Source organism: Aulostomus chinensis, chromosome 3, assembly GCF_037954235.1.
Source record: "Aulostomus chinensis isolate RoL2024-O1b breed Wild chromosome 3, RoL_Achi_v1.0, whole genome shotgun sequence".
NCBI lineage: Eukaryota > Metazoa > Chordata > Actinopteri > Syngnathiformes > Aulostomidae > Aulostomus > Aulostomus chinensis.
Window position 1 is genome coordinate 31,189,088 of NC_141322.1, and position 19,383 is coordinate 31,208,470.

Here is a 19,383-nt window from a genome sequence, read left to right on the forward strand (position 1 = left end):
GTTGAGGAGCAGAAACGTGACGAAGCAGCACTTTGGTGGATTTCAGGAGGTTCATTTATGAGCTCTGATTTACATCCCAGCTGCCTTTCCTGCTCTCCTTTTCACAATACTTTCCATCCATCATCCCTCCCTCCATCATCCATCCCTCCATCATCCATCCCTCCCTCCATCATCCATCCCTCCCTCCATCGTCCATCCCTCCCTCCATCATCCCTCCCTCCATCGTCCATCCCTCCCTCCATCGTCCATCCCTCCCTCCATCGTCCATCCCTCCCTCCATCATCCCTCCCTCCATCATCCATCCCTCCCTCCATCGTCCATCCCTCCCTCCATCGTCCATCCCTCCCTCCATCATCCCTCCCTCCATCATCCATCCCTCCCTCCATCATCCATCCCTCCCTCCATCATCCCTCCATCCCTCCATCATCCCTCCATCCATCCATCATCCCTCCATCCATCAATCCATCCATCCCTCCATCATCCATCCATCATCCATCCATCCCTCCATCATCCATCCATCCCTCCATCATCCCTCCCTCCGTCATCCCTCCCTCCATCATCCATCCATCCATCCATCATCCATCCATCCATCCATCATCCCTCCATCCATCCATCATCCCTCCATCCATCAATCATCCCTCCATCCATCAATTATCCATCATCCCTCCATCCATCCAACTATCATTCATCCATCCATCCATCATCCCTCCATCCATCAATCATCCCTCCATCCATCAATCATCCATCCATCCATCTATCCATCCATCCATCCATCCATCATCCATCTATCCATCCATCTATCCATCCATCATTCATCCATCCAGTGGGGATCTAACCAGCGACCCTTTGGTTGCTAGGCAGCCACTCTACCTCTGAGCCACGCCGCCCCTCAATGCTTTTCGTATCTTCTTTTCATTTTTAATGTCTTAATGTAGTGAAATCTTTCCGACGATCTTCTTCTGGCACCTTTGACGGCTGAATAAACTCCTCGACTTGAAGCGGCAAAACAGCGTTCGTCACCAGAGCCGCTGTAAACCACTACGGACCCCAGGGACCAGGGTCCAGAACTGAACTAGAGAGAATATCAGGCTTGTAATAGGACATAGATCCTTTCCTCTTGGCTCCACGACCTCCAGACGTCTGCTGATCTTCAGCTGGTTGGTCCTGCACACACACCCTCCATGACTGCAGGTCTCTGCCAGACACCCAAGCTGGATCATCACACGTCCAGGGTTCAGAAACCCTACGTGGGCTCCTGAAGTCAGGACGAATCTGCTTTTCCTCAACGTGTTCACGGAGGGTGTGACGGGGCTCGTAGGGCCCGCAGCTACACTCAGATAACGGCTACATTGAACACACATGTACATGGAGCTCAGCGCACAAGGGTTGGACCTCCCAGGGTTGTGGGCTCCACCCATCAAGAAGATGTAGGTCAAGTGTAAAGTCTCCCACACAGCCAGAGGCAGCAGAACATGAAGAGGATCTTGTCATGTTCTTCCTCATGGCTTTGTGAGTCTCTTCCAGTTTTCTTACCTGCAGGACCCCGAATGAACCTTAGAGCCTGAATTCCTCCTGCCATCGGTGCAAATCCATGCCAGGCGAGAGATGGGATCAGAGTCTGAACCTGAACTTCTCTCTGTTGGAAGAAACAACGGGTCTCCCCAGTGACACCAGTTGGATCTGTGTCCCTACTGGTGCTCAGTGTACCTGGTAGCCAAGTTTGGGGCCCCGAGCCAGACTTTGAGACACAGCGCAGCAGACGAGGACTATCTGGGAGGAGGACTGAGAGCAACCACGTGAGATTGATCTTAGGTTCAAAAGGTCACGGCATTTGTTAGCAGAGCAGACAGGCTGCTGACAGCCGGGTGGAGATCAAGTTCTCCTCCTCAGTGTGATGGAGAGAATGAGGGCTCCAGTCCAGGGAGTCATCCATCACGGGGGGGGGGGGGGTCACGCTGGAGGAGACTTCTGTTACCAGGAGGTGCATGAGCTGAGGATGGGGGCGGGGGGGGGGGGGGGCAATGGTGAAGATGGCGGATGAGATTATAGACAACGAAGATGTGATGATGGTGGAAATGGTTGCTCCCCCCGGGACTTCAGGCCAATCGGACCAGAACCACACAGAGCTTCATGCTGGTTCTGTCTCATTCTGCTCTCTCCCTCTGGTTCCCACTCTTACAGCCCTCATTCAAGATGGCGCCGGGCCAAACGCCAACGCCACCGAGGATCTCAAACTTTCTACTGACCAGAAGCTGGTCATTGATGTCCTGTTTTCTTCGTCTTCGTGTCTTCGACTCTGGATGACGTGCTGGATGACGTGCGTGTTGTGTGGCGTAGCTGCACTGAAGACACCGAGGAGACTTCTGTCCTGGGCGTCGCGTCCTGATGAACTCTGAAGGATTTTAGTTCATGAGGGCATGAACTTCCGTCTCCGTCAGTCCAGATCGGACCGGACGACCAGTCGGGGTTCCTGAGCTCGTCAAGTCCAGAGAGAGAAACAGAGAACTCTTTGTTGGGGGGGTGAGAGGATGGAGGGGTCCATCACCAGTCAGTCACACCCTCACGCACTCGTCGCTCTGCCTCGGATCACCGGCGCCGGTTTGCTTCGTCGCAGGAAACTCAAACGTCTGGATGGATTTGAGGGGTTTGGCCGAGTGGATGTTTCTAAAGGGTCAAACACCTTTTTCACTGTCAATGTGCGTACAAAGATTTTTAAACAGAAGGTTTCGTCACACCTGTTCTGATTTCCACGATTCCAAAGTCTGTGTCTCTTGAATTGTTTTAAAGAATAAAATGAGAGAAGAAATGAGTAAGAAAATAGAGAGTGAAGTTCGGAGGAAGGAGAGTCCTGCGAGGTTCTGGAGCTGGAACCAAGCACCGTGCAGCGAGGCTCTTCCCGACAGAGTCAAGTGGAGCTGGGGGCTGTTGGCGGGCTCTGCCGGGTCAGGACACCCTGACATGCAGCCAAAACATCTGGGCTCGCTGAAACCGCAGGAAAATAACGAGCTCCGCAAGTACGCGTCTGTCCTGATGGGTCGGCTTAAAGTCATTTAATACGCCGCCATGCAGGAACCTACGCCGCCAAGGAGGGACCTACGCCGGCCTGTCCAGCGGCGTCCGTCTCTGGCGCCGACCGGGAACACTCCCCCTCAGTGTTCCGTCACGTCAGCTCCTGACACACTCCAGCGACCCAGAGTGCACTTGTTACCTCAGATTCTTATCGGTGCTACTTGCTTGTGCGTCAGTCTCGTTATCAGGACTGTTTGATCCCGTCACCCCCCCCCCCCCCCCCGTCACCCAGATCTCAGCCAACATGTGGTTTGAGTTAGCATCCCAGAAATGAGCGTCCATACGTGGGCTTGTTCTCCCACAGCTTGTCAGTCAGGCTGTGGAGCTTCTAATTAGGTGTGTGTGTGTGTGTGTGTGTGTGTGTGTGTGTGTGTGTGTGTGTGTGTGTGTGTGTGTGAGATGCTACAGCAGGAAGTGAGTAAATTAAAAAGTCAGCACATTGTGTCTCCAGAAAAAAAAAAACAACTTGTTAAATTTAACTTTCTTCTTTGCTTGGTGGGAGCTCCTGGCCTCATCCTGGACACCCCTCCAGCGAGCCCCGCCTCTCCTGCTGCACTCCGTCTGCCAGGTGGAGGTTTTAGCTTTGATCAGAGTTTATCAGAGCAGCATCACGTGGAGCGGAGCAGGATGGAGGAGGAAAGCTGCTCCTTATGTCCTCCTGGTTTGATCAGTCGATTGACTCCTCACCGCCTCACAGCTCTTTTTTTAACGTCTTTGTTCCAGGTCAGTTTCTTAGCCTCCAAAAAGCCACTTGGGCTCCTGCTGATCGGTATCTGGTCCCGAGAACCAGGTTCTGATGGAGCAGAGCAGTTCAATCGAAGCAGACTAAACACAGTAACACTTGAAGAACTTTAATTGGGTTGTGAAAATGAGTAATTGTGCCGTCAGCGTGCGTGAAGAGCGATGACTCCGATAAGGCCGGTTGGTGTGGATAACATCAGCAGTTGAGAGGAATAAAACCTCCACCCCATAATTCTGCTGTCACCGAACCAATCAGCTGTCAGCCTCCAGCAGCCAACAAACCTCCTTCAACAATCTGACTTCGCTTCCATTTGAGGGATGAATTTCAGCGCAGATTTCTGGCATTTAGCACCTCGCTACCTCTGCGTTGGCAGATCAGCAGCGTCGCTCCCTCCCGTCAGAGGCTAACCCGCTGCCTCCTTCCCAAGAACGGCGTGGAGGCGGTGTGTGACGGTTTGGCACGTATAACAAGATGTGTTCACTGGAACTCATAAAAAGACAGGGAAAACAAGCGCGTTTCTGTTAGTTGGTGTCTTTGATGCAGTACAGGGACGTGACTCCAGCGTGACGGAGCTGCACTCCCCCTCCCAGTGACCCCTCCACGGTCTCGGGCCGGCCCGCTGGGACCAGCCTGTTTGTTGGTCCAGTGGTATATTTATCAACTGATATCCTGGGTACTCGCAGTCTGAGGGACAAACCTAGGCTGGACGGACGGATTATTTATTTTGCAGGGATTGAAGGTCGCAGCGTGGCACTGCCAGTTGGCTGCGGTCGATATTCCCAGAGATGGAGAGCAGGATTATCTTTGTATCCCTGACAAGTTTGATCTGGAGAAGCTGATTCACTGATTGGATGGTGAGAGTTCAGAAGGCTGCAGCTGGACAGACTCAGAACAAGTCAGGAACGCTCGATGTAAACCGCGTTGAGGATGCGCCTGATACCTTCAGCTGTCTCCTTCTAACTTACTGATACTGCGATGAACCCTGAAACTTCCTCCTCCAGTGTCGATGCAGCGCCGTGGCTGAGGATGAAGCCATGACCTTCCGCCGCGTGGTTTCCTCTCGCCATGTTGGCCGTTGTTCATGTGTGATTGGACACACGTGTGAAGACCACCTGGAACTGAGATGCTCATAGATTCTGTTACATAAGTCTTACTTCCTTCTGCAATTAGGTGGCGCTACCGACCCTGTGTGTGTGGGGGGGGTGGACCAGTTTCATTTTATGGCGAATCATCTAAATCTGCCGACCCACTGTGGACGCACAGCGGTGGTCAGTGGTCAGACTGCAGTGACCCTCCAGGAGTCCACTGAATGACTGGAAAAGGCCTAAAATGACTCCGAATGAACTTTACATCAAAACGGCGCCCTTCCTGTTGGCTCGCGACGCACGAGACCCATAAAAATACCATTTTCTTCAGGTCTGATGTGAGTCCTGTGAGGTTCTCAGCAGGTTTAGCCGGAGTTTTGCAGGAGAATAATTCCTGGTACTTGAACACATCAGGAACACCAACCGAACAAGCTGATCTCATCTTGTACCTGAAGCCCTCTACTTCCTCTCTCTCTTCCTGTCTGCAGCTGGAGAGCGCCATACAAAGGAGCATCAGGCTGGACGCCGCCAACATACCGTCGCACGTTGTTCACAACCAGACCGCCACCATGCTGGAGATCGGAACCAACCTCCTCACACACACAGCAGAGCAGACGCGCAAACTCAACGTGGTGGAAGCCAAGGTAAGGTTTCCCCTCCGTAGAGCAGGACGCAGCGGGGGATCTGAGTCGCGACGCTGTCAAGTCATTCGTTCTTACTTTGCGTCCTGGTCTCCGTCATTCACTAAAAACGTTGGGAAGATTGGGTTCATGACAGAAAAGACCTGAGGTCCCCCTCTGAGGTGCTTTATCCCACCAGGTGCTGAACCACACGTCTCGGATCGAGATCCAGCTCCTGGAGAACTCGCTGTCCACCAACAAGCTGGAGAAAGAACTTCTCCTGCAAACGACTGAGATCAGCCAGCTACGGGACAAGAACAGGTAACAAGAGCTGCAGGAACCGGATCTCTCCATGGAGGAGGAACTGAAACCTGAAAAATGAAACTTTAGAATTAAAAGTAGAGTTCTGCTGGCGACCCAAGTGGCGTTCCTTGGTGCCGTATCGACGACTGGTACCGTATATTAGGGGCCTACGTGACACGATGCAGTGTCATCAGTAACTGAGCAGGGATGTGTTTACAAGTACCAGAGGTTGTAGTGTTGCTGTACTTATACTGCAAGACTGCAACTGACGTGGCTGCAACACGACAGGTGCAGGATTCATTTGGGTCAGAACCGGTAGAAGAGAGTAAGAAAACCAGAACGTCAGCAGAAATGCGTACTTGATTTGTGAAGGGAGGCGGGATCGTTTACCGGCTGATGATAGGCTTCATCTTTCAAATGATGACCTCAGCACTCTGAACAGTGACGTCGCTTCACTTAGTAACAACTGGAGCGCGAGTGGTTCTGAGGTTCTGAGCCTGGTGCTGGTACCAGCATTAGGGAGCTTTGCTGTGATCCCCCAATGTAGTCATCATAAACACAACAAAGATATTTTGATGGCGGCTGGATGTATAACACTGAAATAATAAACTTCACTTTCTAAGTTGTGATCTGGAGAAAAGTGTTTTCAGCGCAGTCGCGACAAAACGTGTGCGATCATGAGACGTTCAGGGCCACCTGCTGGACCGGGGCTGAGGTCGGGTTCAGTGCTTCACACGCTCAGGTAATCTGTGAGACATGAAGGTTTGACGAGTCAAACTGATCTCAACCCCCCGACGCTGCCCGTCTCTGTGGGTCCTCATTAGAGCTGAAACGACTGCCTTCTGTCTTCTTTTTCTTCTCTTTTTTTCAATCCTGTGACCCACATTCGGGTCGACCCTGAGTGGAACCCAAGATGATGAACCTCATCAGTGAGTTCTCGACTAAACAGTTAGGATCTCTGAAGTACGTGAGTCAGTAGAGTCGATGGAACCGCGTCCACAGCTGCTGCTGAGAGGAACGTCAATATTTACACTCTCAATATTTTCACTATTTGTCATTGAGAGGGGAACTTGGACGCCAGAACATGTAGTCAGTATCATGTAGCATGTTCTCTGTTGACATGACCACACTGTTGCGTGTGTGTGTGTGTGTGTACGTAACAACCTTGAATCCCTCAGATTATTAAAGATCTCAGCAGTGTCGGTCGCCTGATCGACAAAATCATTTCAAAGAGGAACTAATGATTATTTCATCACTGGTAAATCCACTGATTATTTTCACCATCAATTGATGGGTTGTTTTGTCTCAGAAAAGTCAAAAATGCTGATCTCAAGTTCCCTCAGCCCAGAGTGCCGTGTTCAGACTTCCCACTTGTCCATCCCACACTTCTACACTTACATGTCTGTCACCAATGACAAGGAACGATGACATCCTGACAGTGGAAGCCACACTGGACCCCACAAGTGTCCTGTGTCTTTCCTACACTCACAAACAGGTGAACACAAAACGCAGAAGGAGCCAGCTATGTACATTTAGCTTGAAGCTAATAGCAACTGACTGCTAACAACTGTCCAAACATGTCCGCTCATGTCTTCTTCGTCCATCCGAATGCTCGGTAACTCACTTTGATCTGTTAAAACCAGCTAGAACACTTCAGACTGTCAACGGTGTCGAAATCTGCTTAGTTTCTGGCGTCAGAACACAACCAGTCACAAACCTCGTCATCACCCGTATAACCTGGACTAGATGAAGGTCAGGACGTGGATCGTCCAACTGACTTTTGTAAGTTACACTGTTGACTGTGAGGTAACATGTTTAGCTAGCCAGAAGGCTAACATTAGCCACATGAATCGGACAGGAGGAACCGAGGTTAGCACACCTCACTACCACCCTTGGGCTGCCTGGTGAAGCCAGCCGGTCGCAGCGCGTGGCACCAGGACGATTAGTGGTCATTGACTGTCCTGGAAGACTGAATATTGAGTGAATGTAAAGTCTTCAATGAAGAGATCCATGTAGCTTTATTTAGGTGCCACGTTAAGGGACCTCGGAGCTTTGAACTTCCCGACTTCCCGGTTGTGCACGAATGCACCATCACACAGCACCGTTAAGAACAGATTGTGGTTTAGTCTGGGAAACAGCAGGGAGCTCAGCTGGTTTCCCCTCACCTGACTGGTGCTGACCTTCCAACACTGGAGTGTGAACTGGTCTTTTGGCCATTTTCATGTCCTATATCCCAGCTGCGGCGGCGGCGGCGGCGCCTTTATCAGGTTTCATTCACTTGGCTCCGGCCTTGTTGATCCAACAGTGGGCTGGCGTCTATTTTCAGCTGCTGTGCTGCTGATTCAGCTGCAGAGATAACGTAGGCTGCAGTCTGCTGCGGCAGAAAGAATGATGGCCAGGACATTAATCTTTATTGCGCTGGTTTATGGCTTCGGGAGGTACGGCTTCTAACTGCAGACAGATTTGTGGTAAAAACGGCTGAGATTCTGCAAATGCACGCGGCCTCCATGTTGAGTCGTCTCATCAGTTCGCTGCATTCCAGCAGTTGTTAGGTGATGAAATGCAACCACTGATCTCTCCAGGAGGCGGTGGTCCAGGGGTGGTGGCGGCACCTCCAGCCTCACCCATGCAGGTGCAGGAGAAATGTCAAGTCAAACCACTGGAACGAGATGGAAAAGCCGTCAGAGACGATGGTGTTCTCATCTTCGTCCTCATCCAGGCCGGTTCCACGGCTGCTCGCCGATCATACATGACCAGACCAGAGGCCACGTGTGCCCGACTGAAGCGGGAGCTCAGAAACGTGTGTGCATGAGTGCAAGTCCTTTCTTCTGACCTCAAAGAAGCTAAATGGAGGGAACCAATTCCTTTTTTTGTGCACTCAAAATGGCAAAGCTGTTGGGAGAGAACTCCAAATGATAAAGCCAGGGCGTAAATTTGTGTCTGTGGCCTCTTTTCTCTCTCCAGATTGTGTGAGTGCGTCTGTTTTGTGTGTTTCAGTCGTTTGGAAGTCAAAGTGAAGATGCTGGAGTCTCAGCAGAGGGGAGAGCTGGAGGACATGAAGGAGGAGAAGAACCGGCTGCAGGTGAACCCAGCATCTTTGTAGCCTCACGCCGGTGAGGCCTTTTGACTTCTACAAGCAGTTCCCGCGGACCAGAAGCCGATTGGTTCTGTGGCCTCATACGTGTGTTCCACAAATCATGTCTGACTTCAAGCTCCTGACTGAAGCCTCCCCCCTCCCCCTCCTCCTCCTCCCCTCCTCCACCTCCCCTCCTCAATCATTTTGATGAACAAGAAGCTGATAGCTCATCTGTCTCTCCCAGTCTGTGGTCAGGACTCAGATGGCGGCCATCGAGTCTTTAGAGAAGCAGCTGCGAGTCGCCAGCAGCAACAACTCGGCTCTGCAGAGGCAGCAGGCTCAGCTGATGGAGTCGGTCCACACGCTCATCACCATGGTGGCCAGCACCTCAGGTACGCACACCTGTAGATACATCGATACGGCAGTACTGACTAGACTACGGAGCTTCTAAGGCGCTGAAGGAAGGGTGAGGGGACAGCCCAGCAGAGAGCATCGAGCGTTTCTACTTTATTGTATTATTTGTGCGTTTGTCCCCTCTGGATCTCTGTCGTGTCCCTGATTCATCAGGCGTTCTTGTGTCGTGTGTTCAGGGTCGCCCCACAGGACCGAGCCCTGGAGGGACTGTGCAGACGCCTACAAGGCCGGTCACGCCGTCAGCGGTGTGTACCACATCTACATCAGCAACAGCACCGAGCCGGTGCAGGTAAACCTGCCATACCTCAACCATCAGATCCAGTTGGATTCGACCTGCATGTTGGCAAAGACCAAAGAGCCTTAACAGATATTTTCAGGTCAGCAACAGACACGAGGCAAGCGAGCCAGGGGTCATTAGGTTAAACGAGGGACAGGCGTGACTCATCTTCTCTCAGCTCGAGGGAAGATTGATTCCTCATGGAGGGAAATCTGCTTTTCCAGCTCATCTTAGAACTCAAGGCAGCAGGGAAGAGCGGTAAAAGCAAAAAATGTCCTGTTTGATTTCGAGAATTTATGTCCCATTCCATGAGACGTGAACGTAACGGGAGAGCAGCCAGAAGGTTGAGTTATGTTAGCTTAGCTACCAACAACAAGCTAGCAACAGAGTCACTCAACTTCCTGCAACACACCAGGTGTCACATGATCGTAGTGATGATACCTGGTCTGAATCAGCAGGTGTGAAGCTGGTGGCGTCCAACTTCTCTCATCCTGCAGGTTTTCTGTGACATGGAGACGAGTGGCGGAGGCTGGACCGTTTTCCAGAGACGCTTTAACGGCAGTGTGGACTTCCAGAGGAGCTGGAGGGAATATAAAATGGTCAGTTGGTCTCGCCATCAATCAAAATAAAGGTTTGAGTGAGCACCATTAGTAACCCCCCCCCCCCCCCCCCCCCCCCACAGGGTTTCGGCAACGTGTTCGGGGAGCACTGGCTGGGGAACGAAGTTTTGTACCTGCTGACCAGTCAGGGCCAATACTCTCTGAGGGTGGAGCTGAGAGACTGGGAGGGAAACTCCGCCCACTCCCAGTACGACAGATTTACACTGGCCAGCGAGCGACAGCAGTACAGGTACGACTGGGATGTACACACAGATGGCGCAGAGACACGCGTACAGCCAGGTGTCACGGCTTCGTCTGCACTCACAAAACGGCAGTCGAGCTGTTCAAAGTGAGGAGCTGTTCATTTACCGGCTACATGAACACTGGTGCCGGTGGTTGTTAGTTGGTTGCTAGTTAGTTGTTAGTTGGTTGACCAGCTCGGGGGACTCGAGGTTCAAATCCTGCGTTGGGCAAACGTCAGCAGCACGTCTGAGATGGCATTGCTGTGGATCGGAGCGTCTGGTTTATGCACTTTGACCCTCCACAGGTCCTCACGTGTCTTCTAGCTGGGTTTCTTACCTCACCTGCACATCCTCGTCATGTAAAAACTGCATTTGTAATTTTTTGTTTGAGGATAAATGATAAATGAATATTGAAAATAAACAGCTTTGAGGAAGTAAACCAGTCATTTTACTTCAACGCTTCTTAAATAAATGAACCTTCCCCCACTGAGGTGAGAATAAACGTGAAGGTGATCAGACTCTCCTGTCACTCAGGTTGTACCTGAGAGGTCACAGCGGCACCACGGGGAGGCAGAGCAGCCTGACCACCCACGGGACCGGCTTCAGCACCCGAGACCAGGACAACGACAACTGCGACCACTGCAAATGTGCCCTGATGCTGACTGGAGGTAACACGGCTCAGTCTGTCTGAGGTGGAAGTGATGCGCGTGCGGAGAAGCTGCCGTCTGTGTCGTTGTCCGTGCTTCAGTTCCCCGCGGGACCAACGAAGCAGCTGTGCAGATGAATCAGAGGGTGGATCTGAAACAATCACAAGAATATTCCAGCGGAGAGACGCTGGGTTGGTGACAGGATCTCACTCATAAGAACAAACACAGAGCAGAATTGAGATCTAAAAATCCAGGTTTTTTTTATTGGAGGATCAAGATTCATGATGTGTCCCTGAAACTTCCTGTCTGTCAAACATCCGTCTCTGTCACTGTCATGGCCAAGACAAACAACTCTTTGGTTCTCTGTTGTTGAGATTAGCTTCATCATTCAGTGAAACCTCAGGCTCACCATTAGTCATTTCTGAATCACCGCAATTTACGGAGAAATGGAAACCACAAAGACAGAGTGGTGGAAAAAAATTCCTTCAATCCCAGTGGATGTTTGACCTAAATTAAAAAAAAAAGATCTCCAAACATTCCTGAGATAATGTGTAAGATCATGAGACAGACATCGCGTACGTGTGAGGTGACAGAGGCCTTGAACTTGGACCTTCGACCATTAACAACTTTTCTGTTAATTTTCAAGTCCCAGTGGATGTTTGAGCCAAATTTGAAGCAAATGTTGCAAGCTGTTCCTGAGACATCGCGCTAACGAGACAGATCGAGACAGACAGGCCAGAGAAGAATCGTTCACTTACCTGACAGTGTTCGAGGTAGCGTTTGTGTTCAGGTGAAGTGATTGTGGAGACACGGCCGGATGAAGAAGACGTGGATTAAACCGGACGACGAGCTTGATATTTGTGGACAGTTTAGCTGCTGTTAGCCATCAGTCTCCGTTAGCTTCAAGCTAAATGTCATGGCTGGCACTTCCTGAGTTCTGGAGGCACAAAGAAGTGATGGAGGGGGGAAAAATATCCTCGTGAACACAAGACTCCTATTAGTGAGTTAGCAAATCTACCTCATCACCCAGTAAGTAGGCATCTGACCTCACCCCTCTACCTCTGCAATGGTTTGATCCGTTGACTTCTGACAACCTCTAAACTTCTAACCCGTGACATGACAGCTAGAAGCTATCGTAGGACCCAGTAATCGTGTTTAAGTGCACAGACGTTGATTTTCCTGACAGCCGACCTCGTGCGCCTGATGCCTGGAGAGACAAGCAGAGATGGCGTGACGTTGTAGTCGTGAATGTTGTTGTAGATGGACGTCCTCTCACAGCTGAGGTCATTCTTCACATCTCCCTGTATCTCTCCGTCCATCAGGGTGGTGGTTTGATGCCTGTGGTTTCTCCAACCTCAATGGTATCTACTACACCGTCGGCCACAACATCAGGAAGCTCAACGGGATCAAGTGGCATCACTTTCGAGGCCCCAGCTACTCCCTCCACTCCACCTCCATGATGGTTCGACCCTACGACTTCTGACAATTCTCATTTACCATGTTGGCAAACACCTGTTTACCATCATGATGGTTTGACCTGACGTCATCTGTCAAGGTCGTACCACCTTGATGATGGCAGTGACTCTTTCATCATGATGGTACGACCCAAGGTCCTCTGACACCACCCTGGACCGTGATGATGATTTGACCCTACGTCACCTATCAACATTCCTTTATCCTTAAGATGGTATCACCCATCAGATCTGATAACACCCCTGTACTACCTTGAGGGGTTGACCCAGAACCCTGACCCCCCCCCCCCCCCCCGGACCGAAGCCAGTGAGGTTGCAAACCTGCAGCTTGATATATGTGCCTCCGACACCCTTCTCCACGATGTGAAACCTCAAACACCCCCCCCCCCAGCCTACCCACAGTGATGGTATGACCCTTCAACAACTCTCCACTGATGGTACGACCTGAGAACAGAGCCGCCGCGGTGCGACTCCCACATTCTCGGAGTCTATCATAGGTTATACGTCGATTTATCCAGACTGTAAATTACATGTTCTGTTAGTCCTGCAATGACCTGGAACCCTCCTGGACCTGATGGAACAGACACGGACCACGAGGACCCACGTCCCAGAGACGCTGGCGAGTCTTCCTGTCTGGCTGGATTTCATTCACCCGGGTGCCTCTTGTCATGTACCTGAACTCTCAAACGAGTCACCGGCTTTGACTTTCATTTGCCTGCAGTGCCGCGTGAGTGTTGCTTTCTCGAAGCTTCCCCGGCTGGAACCTCAGCGCTCGCTAGGCAGTCATGAGCGACATGACGAAAGTGGCGAGTTTGGATGAAGATTTAGATCTCGCAGTGAGGCGTCTGCTGGGTTCTTAGAGTGAGTTCATGTGAAGATGTACAACCAACAGGTTCCATGTGCTTGCGTGTAGCGGACATCTGCTGCTGCGGCGGCTCTGCCGGAGACCTCCGGCTGCAGCTGAAGCTGATGACTGAGGCGAGCGAGGGAAGAGGATGACCCTCACACCATCGTCCCTCTGTGTCTTAAGAGCGTGCATGTGACCTGTAAACCAGTGACCTACTCTTTCAAAGCATCGTTACGTAGCATTCTGAGATCAAATTGAACAGTTGAAGCTTGGTGTTGAGGGTGAGAGGAATGCCTCCTCCGGGCTGGCGTGCGGCGCTGCATCAGCCACTCCTCCCTCTCCGAGCCTCCTCGGTGATGGTGGTCTCTGGACATCTGAGCGGCAGAGTGGAGAAAACTACTCACCAGTGGAGCGTGTAAATGTTCTGAGGGGACCCTGGTGGAGGAGTGAGTCTGGACAGACTCGATGCTTTCACACGTTCAGGGGAGGAAACGTTCAGAACAAACGTAAACACCAAGTGTGATTGTTTTTGATGGAGAAATGACGCAATGGCAACGCTTTGAATCTTGATCAGCTTTCTGCAGACGCCAACATTTTATGAGGGGAAAAATGAGGAAAACAACACAATAAAAAGTCTATATCAATTTTTGCTTCAGTTGTTTTATGTTTTGTTTCAAATCTGGACTCTGAGCAAAGACAGAAAAGCAATGAAACTCAGGATGGAATCAAGCAGCATTCATGGATTCAGACGAATGCTGCTTTGATGACCTCCTCGATCCAAACAACATGATCATCGTCTTGTTTCTTGTCTGACTCAGTTTCGTCTTTGCACTCGCACACGCACATACATACACACGCGCACGCACGCTCCACTGAGGATAGTCCAGTGTTGCTCTGGCGCCCCCTTCGGGTGTGTAATCAGACATTCACGGTATCGGTGTGTGTTGATTGATCCACTGAGTGCAGATTTTCGTTCTCACATTGTAGACTAAAAGTTGAGGGGAAATGCTGTAAAATACATTAAGACGCTATTTTAAATGTATAGGTTTAGGTAGTTTAAAAGAGTTTAATTGTTTATCAGCCATCAGCCTTTCTGCTACTCTGCTTTAAATCCTTTAGTTATTTTTGCCATATTTTTTGATCATGTTATGATTATCATTGGAAAAAAGATAATAATGATAAACTTAAATGATCCGAATGTGATCGAAGTAAATACCTACAGGAAACTACGTACCAGCAATATTTGAAATTGTTAGTTGGATTGAACTGCCACTGCTCTCCACTGCAGCAGGGGGCAGTGATATGTCGTAAAGGGTTACCTGCCAATAAATTTCGTAGAAGAAGAATCTCATCCTGCCGAAGTACAGTAGCTGAAGGTCGTGGGTTGTTCTGGTGAGTACGTTTCCCCCGTAAACATTTCAGATGTGTGTGTTGAACTGATAATACTTCGTGGAACTCTTCCGAAGGAGTAGTAGGCCTCCTGGTGGGACCGCTGCTGTGTATTTTCGCGGCTCCGCTCTCGGGAGACTCGCTGGTGAGGACTTAGCTTAGCTAGCAAGAGACTTGTCGTCAACTTCGATCCCAGCAGAATTACGCACTCAAGCCAAACACGAATGTTTGGCCGACAAATGAACGTCCATATCTGTGAGGAGGAAGTCATCTGAAAAGAAGAAATATTCGCTGCCTCGCTGGAGGTGACGTGACTTTGAAGCTTTTGCTTGATTTTCCTCGGTTGATGTTCGTCAGCGTGGAAAGGACCTGTTCGGATGAGGGTTGAGTGGCTGCCACACGCTGCTCGCTTGAAACAGGATATTTGACCCGGTGTGAGTCCGCCAGGTCACCTCCGGACGCACGGTGGCCGGTGGTCACTTGACATGGCGGCGGCTGCAGGGTCACGTGATCGCTCAGGCCGTTCAAGATGTAACGTGCTAGTTTTGCTAGTTTTGCTTTTATACTGATGAGCCGCGAGGACTCGAGAGTTGCAGACGCACGGATGAAGGAGAGGATCGCGGGTCAGGACCTCACGATGCCGCACCGTCGCGGTACGATCACGGTTTGGTTTTATGAATATTTGGTGATTCTGTGCTTAGCTGAGCTCCTCTGAATAGACCTGCTGACACGTCCTGGCACGATCCACCTGGGCCATCTAACAAACAACATTCCATTATCTCATTATTATTAGTATTAGTATTATTATTATTACAATATTGTTTTAAAGCAGCTTTTGCAGAGTTGAGTGAGATGCTGCAGGGGGGCGGTCTAGGCTGAGCTGGTCTGTTGTCAGTTCGCTCTTTGGCTCCACCCACAAATGTGGGAGGGGGCTTTCTGAGCAGACGATTTACTCAAAATTGTTTTGTCTTCTTCATCAACGAAGAAGCCCTCCCATCTGCCTCTCTGCTCTCTGCAACAGAGTCTGGTATGAGCGGGGATCTGGAGGCGCGGGGAGACCTGGCAGGACGGAAGCCTCTGTTTCTGTTTTTTGTTTTGGTAACTTTGGTCACGTGTGGACTGTAAAAGAGACCAACAGACTTACAGAAATTCAAGGTTGGAGAAACTGTCTGTGGTCTGAGGATCCACCAGAGTTGTTAACAGCGGCTACGTTTGAGACAGTCCGCTCCGATGAATCGTCTCAAGTTGCTGTGCAGACTGATGACGGTGAGCAGTGGGTGGGACAGGAAGCGTTGGCCCGGATATCCGCCAGCTTCACCGGAAAGCCCCAAATATGGACCCTTGTTCCCAGAGGCTACGTCCTCTGACAGGGATGGCGGGTTCCCAGATTGACCTCGTTCCCACACGAGTACTGTGTGGTCACATGACGCCCTTCAAATGTTTTTTGACCTGCTTCTTGTATTTCCTGTTACAGTGACCAGAAAATTATAGATCGCTACAGGCCACACACTTTAACACTAAAACTGCCCAAGAACATCAGTCAAAGTCATAATTCCCGGTAATCTGCATCTTCCTAACCCGTCTGAATGATCAGTAATCCAACAGCCCTTTGATTTGAACTGAAACTAACTAGAACACCTGCAGTTGCGTGGGGGCGTGGACAAACGCTGGCGAGTGCGTTGGTTCGGCTGAGGCAGCAGCCGGCCACACCGTCTCTGGAGTGTTGAACAGGTTAATCTGGAATCTTGTCATCCTCCTCTTCCTTTCCACAGGTGTCCACCATGTCTCTGCCCAAGCCAATGATGAGGGGGCTGCTGGCGAAGCGCCTGAGGTTTCACCTGCCCCTCGCTTTCGCTCTGTCATTATTTGCTGCAGGAATAGTCAAGGTGAGGGTCGCACACACGGCTGCAACCTGGAGTTACGACATTGTTGCCTCTCTGATGTGGAAAACACAGATGGTTTATTCTGAGTTGAATGTTTGCAGCTGCTGTTAATAAAAATTTTCCTGCACCCTTGAACGTTAATGACCCTAAGAAACTGGTGCGTGAGCCGATGTCACTTCAGTACCAACAATTGTGACGACAGCAAGGAGGGCAGGAGGTCAGCCGCGCCCCGGGGGCCGCTGCTGTGTAGCGACGGCCCGCAGAAACATTCTAATGCCAAACGTTAGCGTGATGTGAACTCCATGGAACCAGGGCGCTGAGGGATCCCGCGCAGCCCTGAATCTGGTGTAGTGCTGAGTCGGTCTCTGTGGGCTTGGACTGAAGCGCTGAGCTGGTCTGTCTGTGTGTCTCCAGTTCGGGGTGACGGAACCCAGGAAAAGGGCCTACGAAGAGTTCTACAAGCACTATGACCCTGTCAAAGATTTCGAAGAAATGAGGGAGGCGGGTATCTTCGAGAGCGTGGGGCCCTCCAAGGAGTAAACCAGCGGTGAGTACTTCACGGGTGGGAACTGATGGATGATAACGAAGGATTTTGGATGAAATATCTGGAAAATAAATGTCAGGAGGTGCATCAAACGATCAGTCCTTATCAGATGTCACATCTCAGCCTGTAAAAGATGCTCACCGGGCTCAAACATCTCGGTGCAAAAATCCCTGTTGTCATTAAAAGTGGGTGACAAATTCCTGCTAACGCGAACATTCTGCATCACATCCGTTTAAATACTGCAGTGTGTTTGATGTTTTACTGTGTCAACTTTGGAAAAAGTGTCTGCGGTGAAAGGAGGTGAACGGATGCAACCTGTCTGGAACAGAGTTGAGGAAAATATCAGACACTTTTGAAAGATTTGATCCGGTCGTTGGATGATGGAATGAATCCTGTCAATCCTGGGTTTTTTCTTCTGTGTTTTTCTTCTTCCAGATCTTCTCCTTCTTTCATTCCTGCTCTGAGGAGGGAGGCATTTCCTGCTCCTTTTGGATGTATTTAAGTGATCAGATGTGAACCTCACTATAATGTCATGTTCCTTTAAATAAACAGTTTAATTAAAGAGACGACCTTCTTGTCCTCTTCTGTACGGTTTGGGGTCCCAACACTCTTCGTGCTAAAATGGCGGTGTTCCGTGAGTTCTCTTGGTTTGGTTCCGTCTGAGCAGCTGGAGGAGGGATCATGCAGGCTGTGGGCTGCTGCCAACGTTTCAGACCAACAACTTTTTACTTCAGTTATTGATTGATTTTACCTTTGTGCTCTGATGGGCTAACTACAATATTCCCCACTTGTCACTCAGACTGCAACTCGTCACAGCTACTGCCTTTCTTTAAACAATTTCTTCATTTTAATATTAAAAACTTTGTCCTCTAAAATCTTTGAGCTGTCAAACCACCATCCACTTATTAACGCTCCAGTCACGACCCTGCATTTGTTAGGTCAACAGTACCAACATGCTGCTAAGAAGGAAACTATTTCTGATGATGTCACTTTGTTGTTGCCTTCTTTTCACTGACAAACTCACGATTTGAATTTAAAAACGATACAGAAATGAGTTTAATGAAGGAAGCAGAAACAAGGGACAGTCTAAAGGTCTCTGCTGCAGGTATGAAGCCAAGGCAGTTTTCTTTGTAGCCTGTTTTCCCCACCAGTTTGTCTCCAGGCTTCATGGCATCATAACAACATCCTCGGCCCTCAGAGCCTCACATCGACTGAGGAGAAACTCCATAGAAAACCTTGAACAGGGAAAAATGGGAGAAACCTCAGGGTGAGGAGGGGAGGAGGATCCCTCACCAGGAGGGACAGACGTGCTGGAGATGTTGTTACAGACAAGAAAACAGTTTATAACACAGAATGGAGGAAACATGGAAATGTTAATAACAGTTGAAGAAGGAAGCTTCTGGAAGGGGAGGCAGGAAGAGCAAGCCAGCTTGATGGGGGACTGGATGGTAGACTGGATCATGGAAGGGGAGGCAGGGAGAGCAAGCCAGCTTGATGGGGGACTGGATGGTAGACTGGATCATGGAAGGGGAGGCAGGGAGAGCAAGCCAGCTTGATGGGGGACTGGATGGTAGACTGGATCATGGAAGGGGAGGCAGGGAGAGCAAGCCAGCTTGATGGGGGACTGGATGGTAGACTGGGTCATGGGAGGGGAGGCAGGGAGAGCAAGCCAGCTTGATGGGGGACTGGATGGTAGACTGGTTCATGGGAGGGGAGGCAGGGAGAGCAAGCCAGCTTGATGGGGGACTGGATGGTAGACTGGTTCATGGAAGGGGAGGCAGGGAGAGCAAGCCAGCTTGATGGGGGACTGGATGGTAGACTGGTTCATGGGAGGGGAGGCAGGGAGAGCAAGCCAGCTTGATGGGGGACTGGATGGCAGACTGGTTCATGGGAGGGGAGGCAGGGAGAGCAAGCCAGCTTGATGGGGGACTGGATGGTAGACTGGTTCATGGGAGGCAGGGAGAGCAAGCCAGCTTGATGGGGGACTGGATGGCAGACTGGTTCATGGGAGGAGAGTGCAGGCCGGTGTAACAGTGGGGAATAAGGGGGGGGGGGCGATGCAGGCGGCGGTTGGGGCTCTGGTGGATCTGTGGAAACACAGAGAGACTGAGAGACACCAAGGCCAAACTACAAAGTGCAACAAGTAATGGTAATGACAGTTCCAAAAATGTGCA

At 50.5% G+C, this 19,383-nt stretch overlaps 2 protein-coding genes across 4 annotated transcripts in view; both read left to right on the forward strand.

Annotated features, from left to right (window-relative positions):
- angpt4 (angiopoietin 4) overlaps positions 1 to 14,010 on the forward strand; it is a 30,261-nt gene extending 16,251 nt beyond the window's left edge. For both annotated transcript variants that reach the window (XM_086200358.1, XM_086200361.1), the window contains 9 exons: positions 5,385 to 5,540; positions 5,716 to 5,837; positions 8,817 to 8,901; positions 9,140 to 9,287; positions 9,486 to 9,598; positions 10,084 to 10,185; positions 10,269 to 10,435; positions 10,962 to 11,095; positions 12,397 to 14,010. In XM_086200358.1, coding sequence (XP_086056484.1) covers positions 5,385 to 5,540; positions 5,716 to 5,837; positions 8,817 to 8,901; positions 9,140 to 9,287; positions 9,486 to 9,598; positions 10,084 to 10,185; positions 10,269 to 10,435; positions 10,962 to 11,095; positions 12,397 to 12,557 — 1,188 coding nt within the window. In that variant the 3' untranslated portion in view covers positions 12,558 to 14,010. The remainder of the gene's footprint in view (positions 1 to 5,384; positions 5,541 to 5,715; positions 5,838 to 8,816; positions 8,902 to 9,139; positions 9,288 to 9,485; positions 9,599 to 10,083; positions 10,186 to 10,268; positions 10,436 to 10,961; positions 11,096 to 12,396) is intronic.
- Positions 14,011 to 14,684: 674 nt separating this feature from the next.
- Positions 14,685 to 17,771, forward strand: cox6c (cytochrome c oxidase subunit 6C). Of its 2 annotated transcripts, none has more exons than XM_086200898.1 (4): positions 14,685 to 14,785; positions 16,555 to 16,668; positions 17,080 to 17,212; positions 17,645 to 17,771. In XM_086200898.1, exons 2-3 carry the CDS (start codon positions 16,564 to 16,566, stop codon positions 17,203 to 17,205), a joined length of 231 nt encoding a protein of 76 aa, XP_086057024.1. In that variant the 5' UTR covers positions 14,685 to 14,785; positions 16,555 to 16,563; the 3' UTR covers positions 17,206 to 17,212; positions 17,645 to 17,771. The 2 variants fall into 2 exon arrangements, with proteins under 2 accessions (XP_086057024.1, XP_086057025.1); XM_086200899.1 differs by lacking the exon at positions 14,685 to 14,785 and adding an exon at positions 14,793 to 14,927.
- The last annotated feature ends 1,612 nt before the right edge of the window (positions 17,772 to 19,383 follow it).

Excerpts from the sequence above, each read along its gene's own strand:
- cox6c (XM_086200898.1), top strand. The coding sequence starts at position 16,564 with ATGTCTCTGCCCAAGCCAATGATGAGGGGGCTGCTGGCGAAGCGCCTG. Across the intron at positions 16,669-17,079 it reads TTGCTGCAGGAATAGTCAAG|TTCGGGGTGACGGAACCCAG; the intron begins GTGAGGGTCGCA and ends GTGTGTCTCCAG.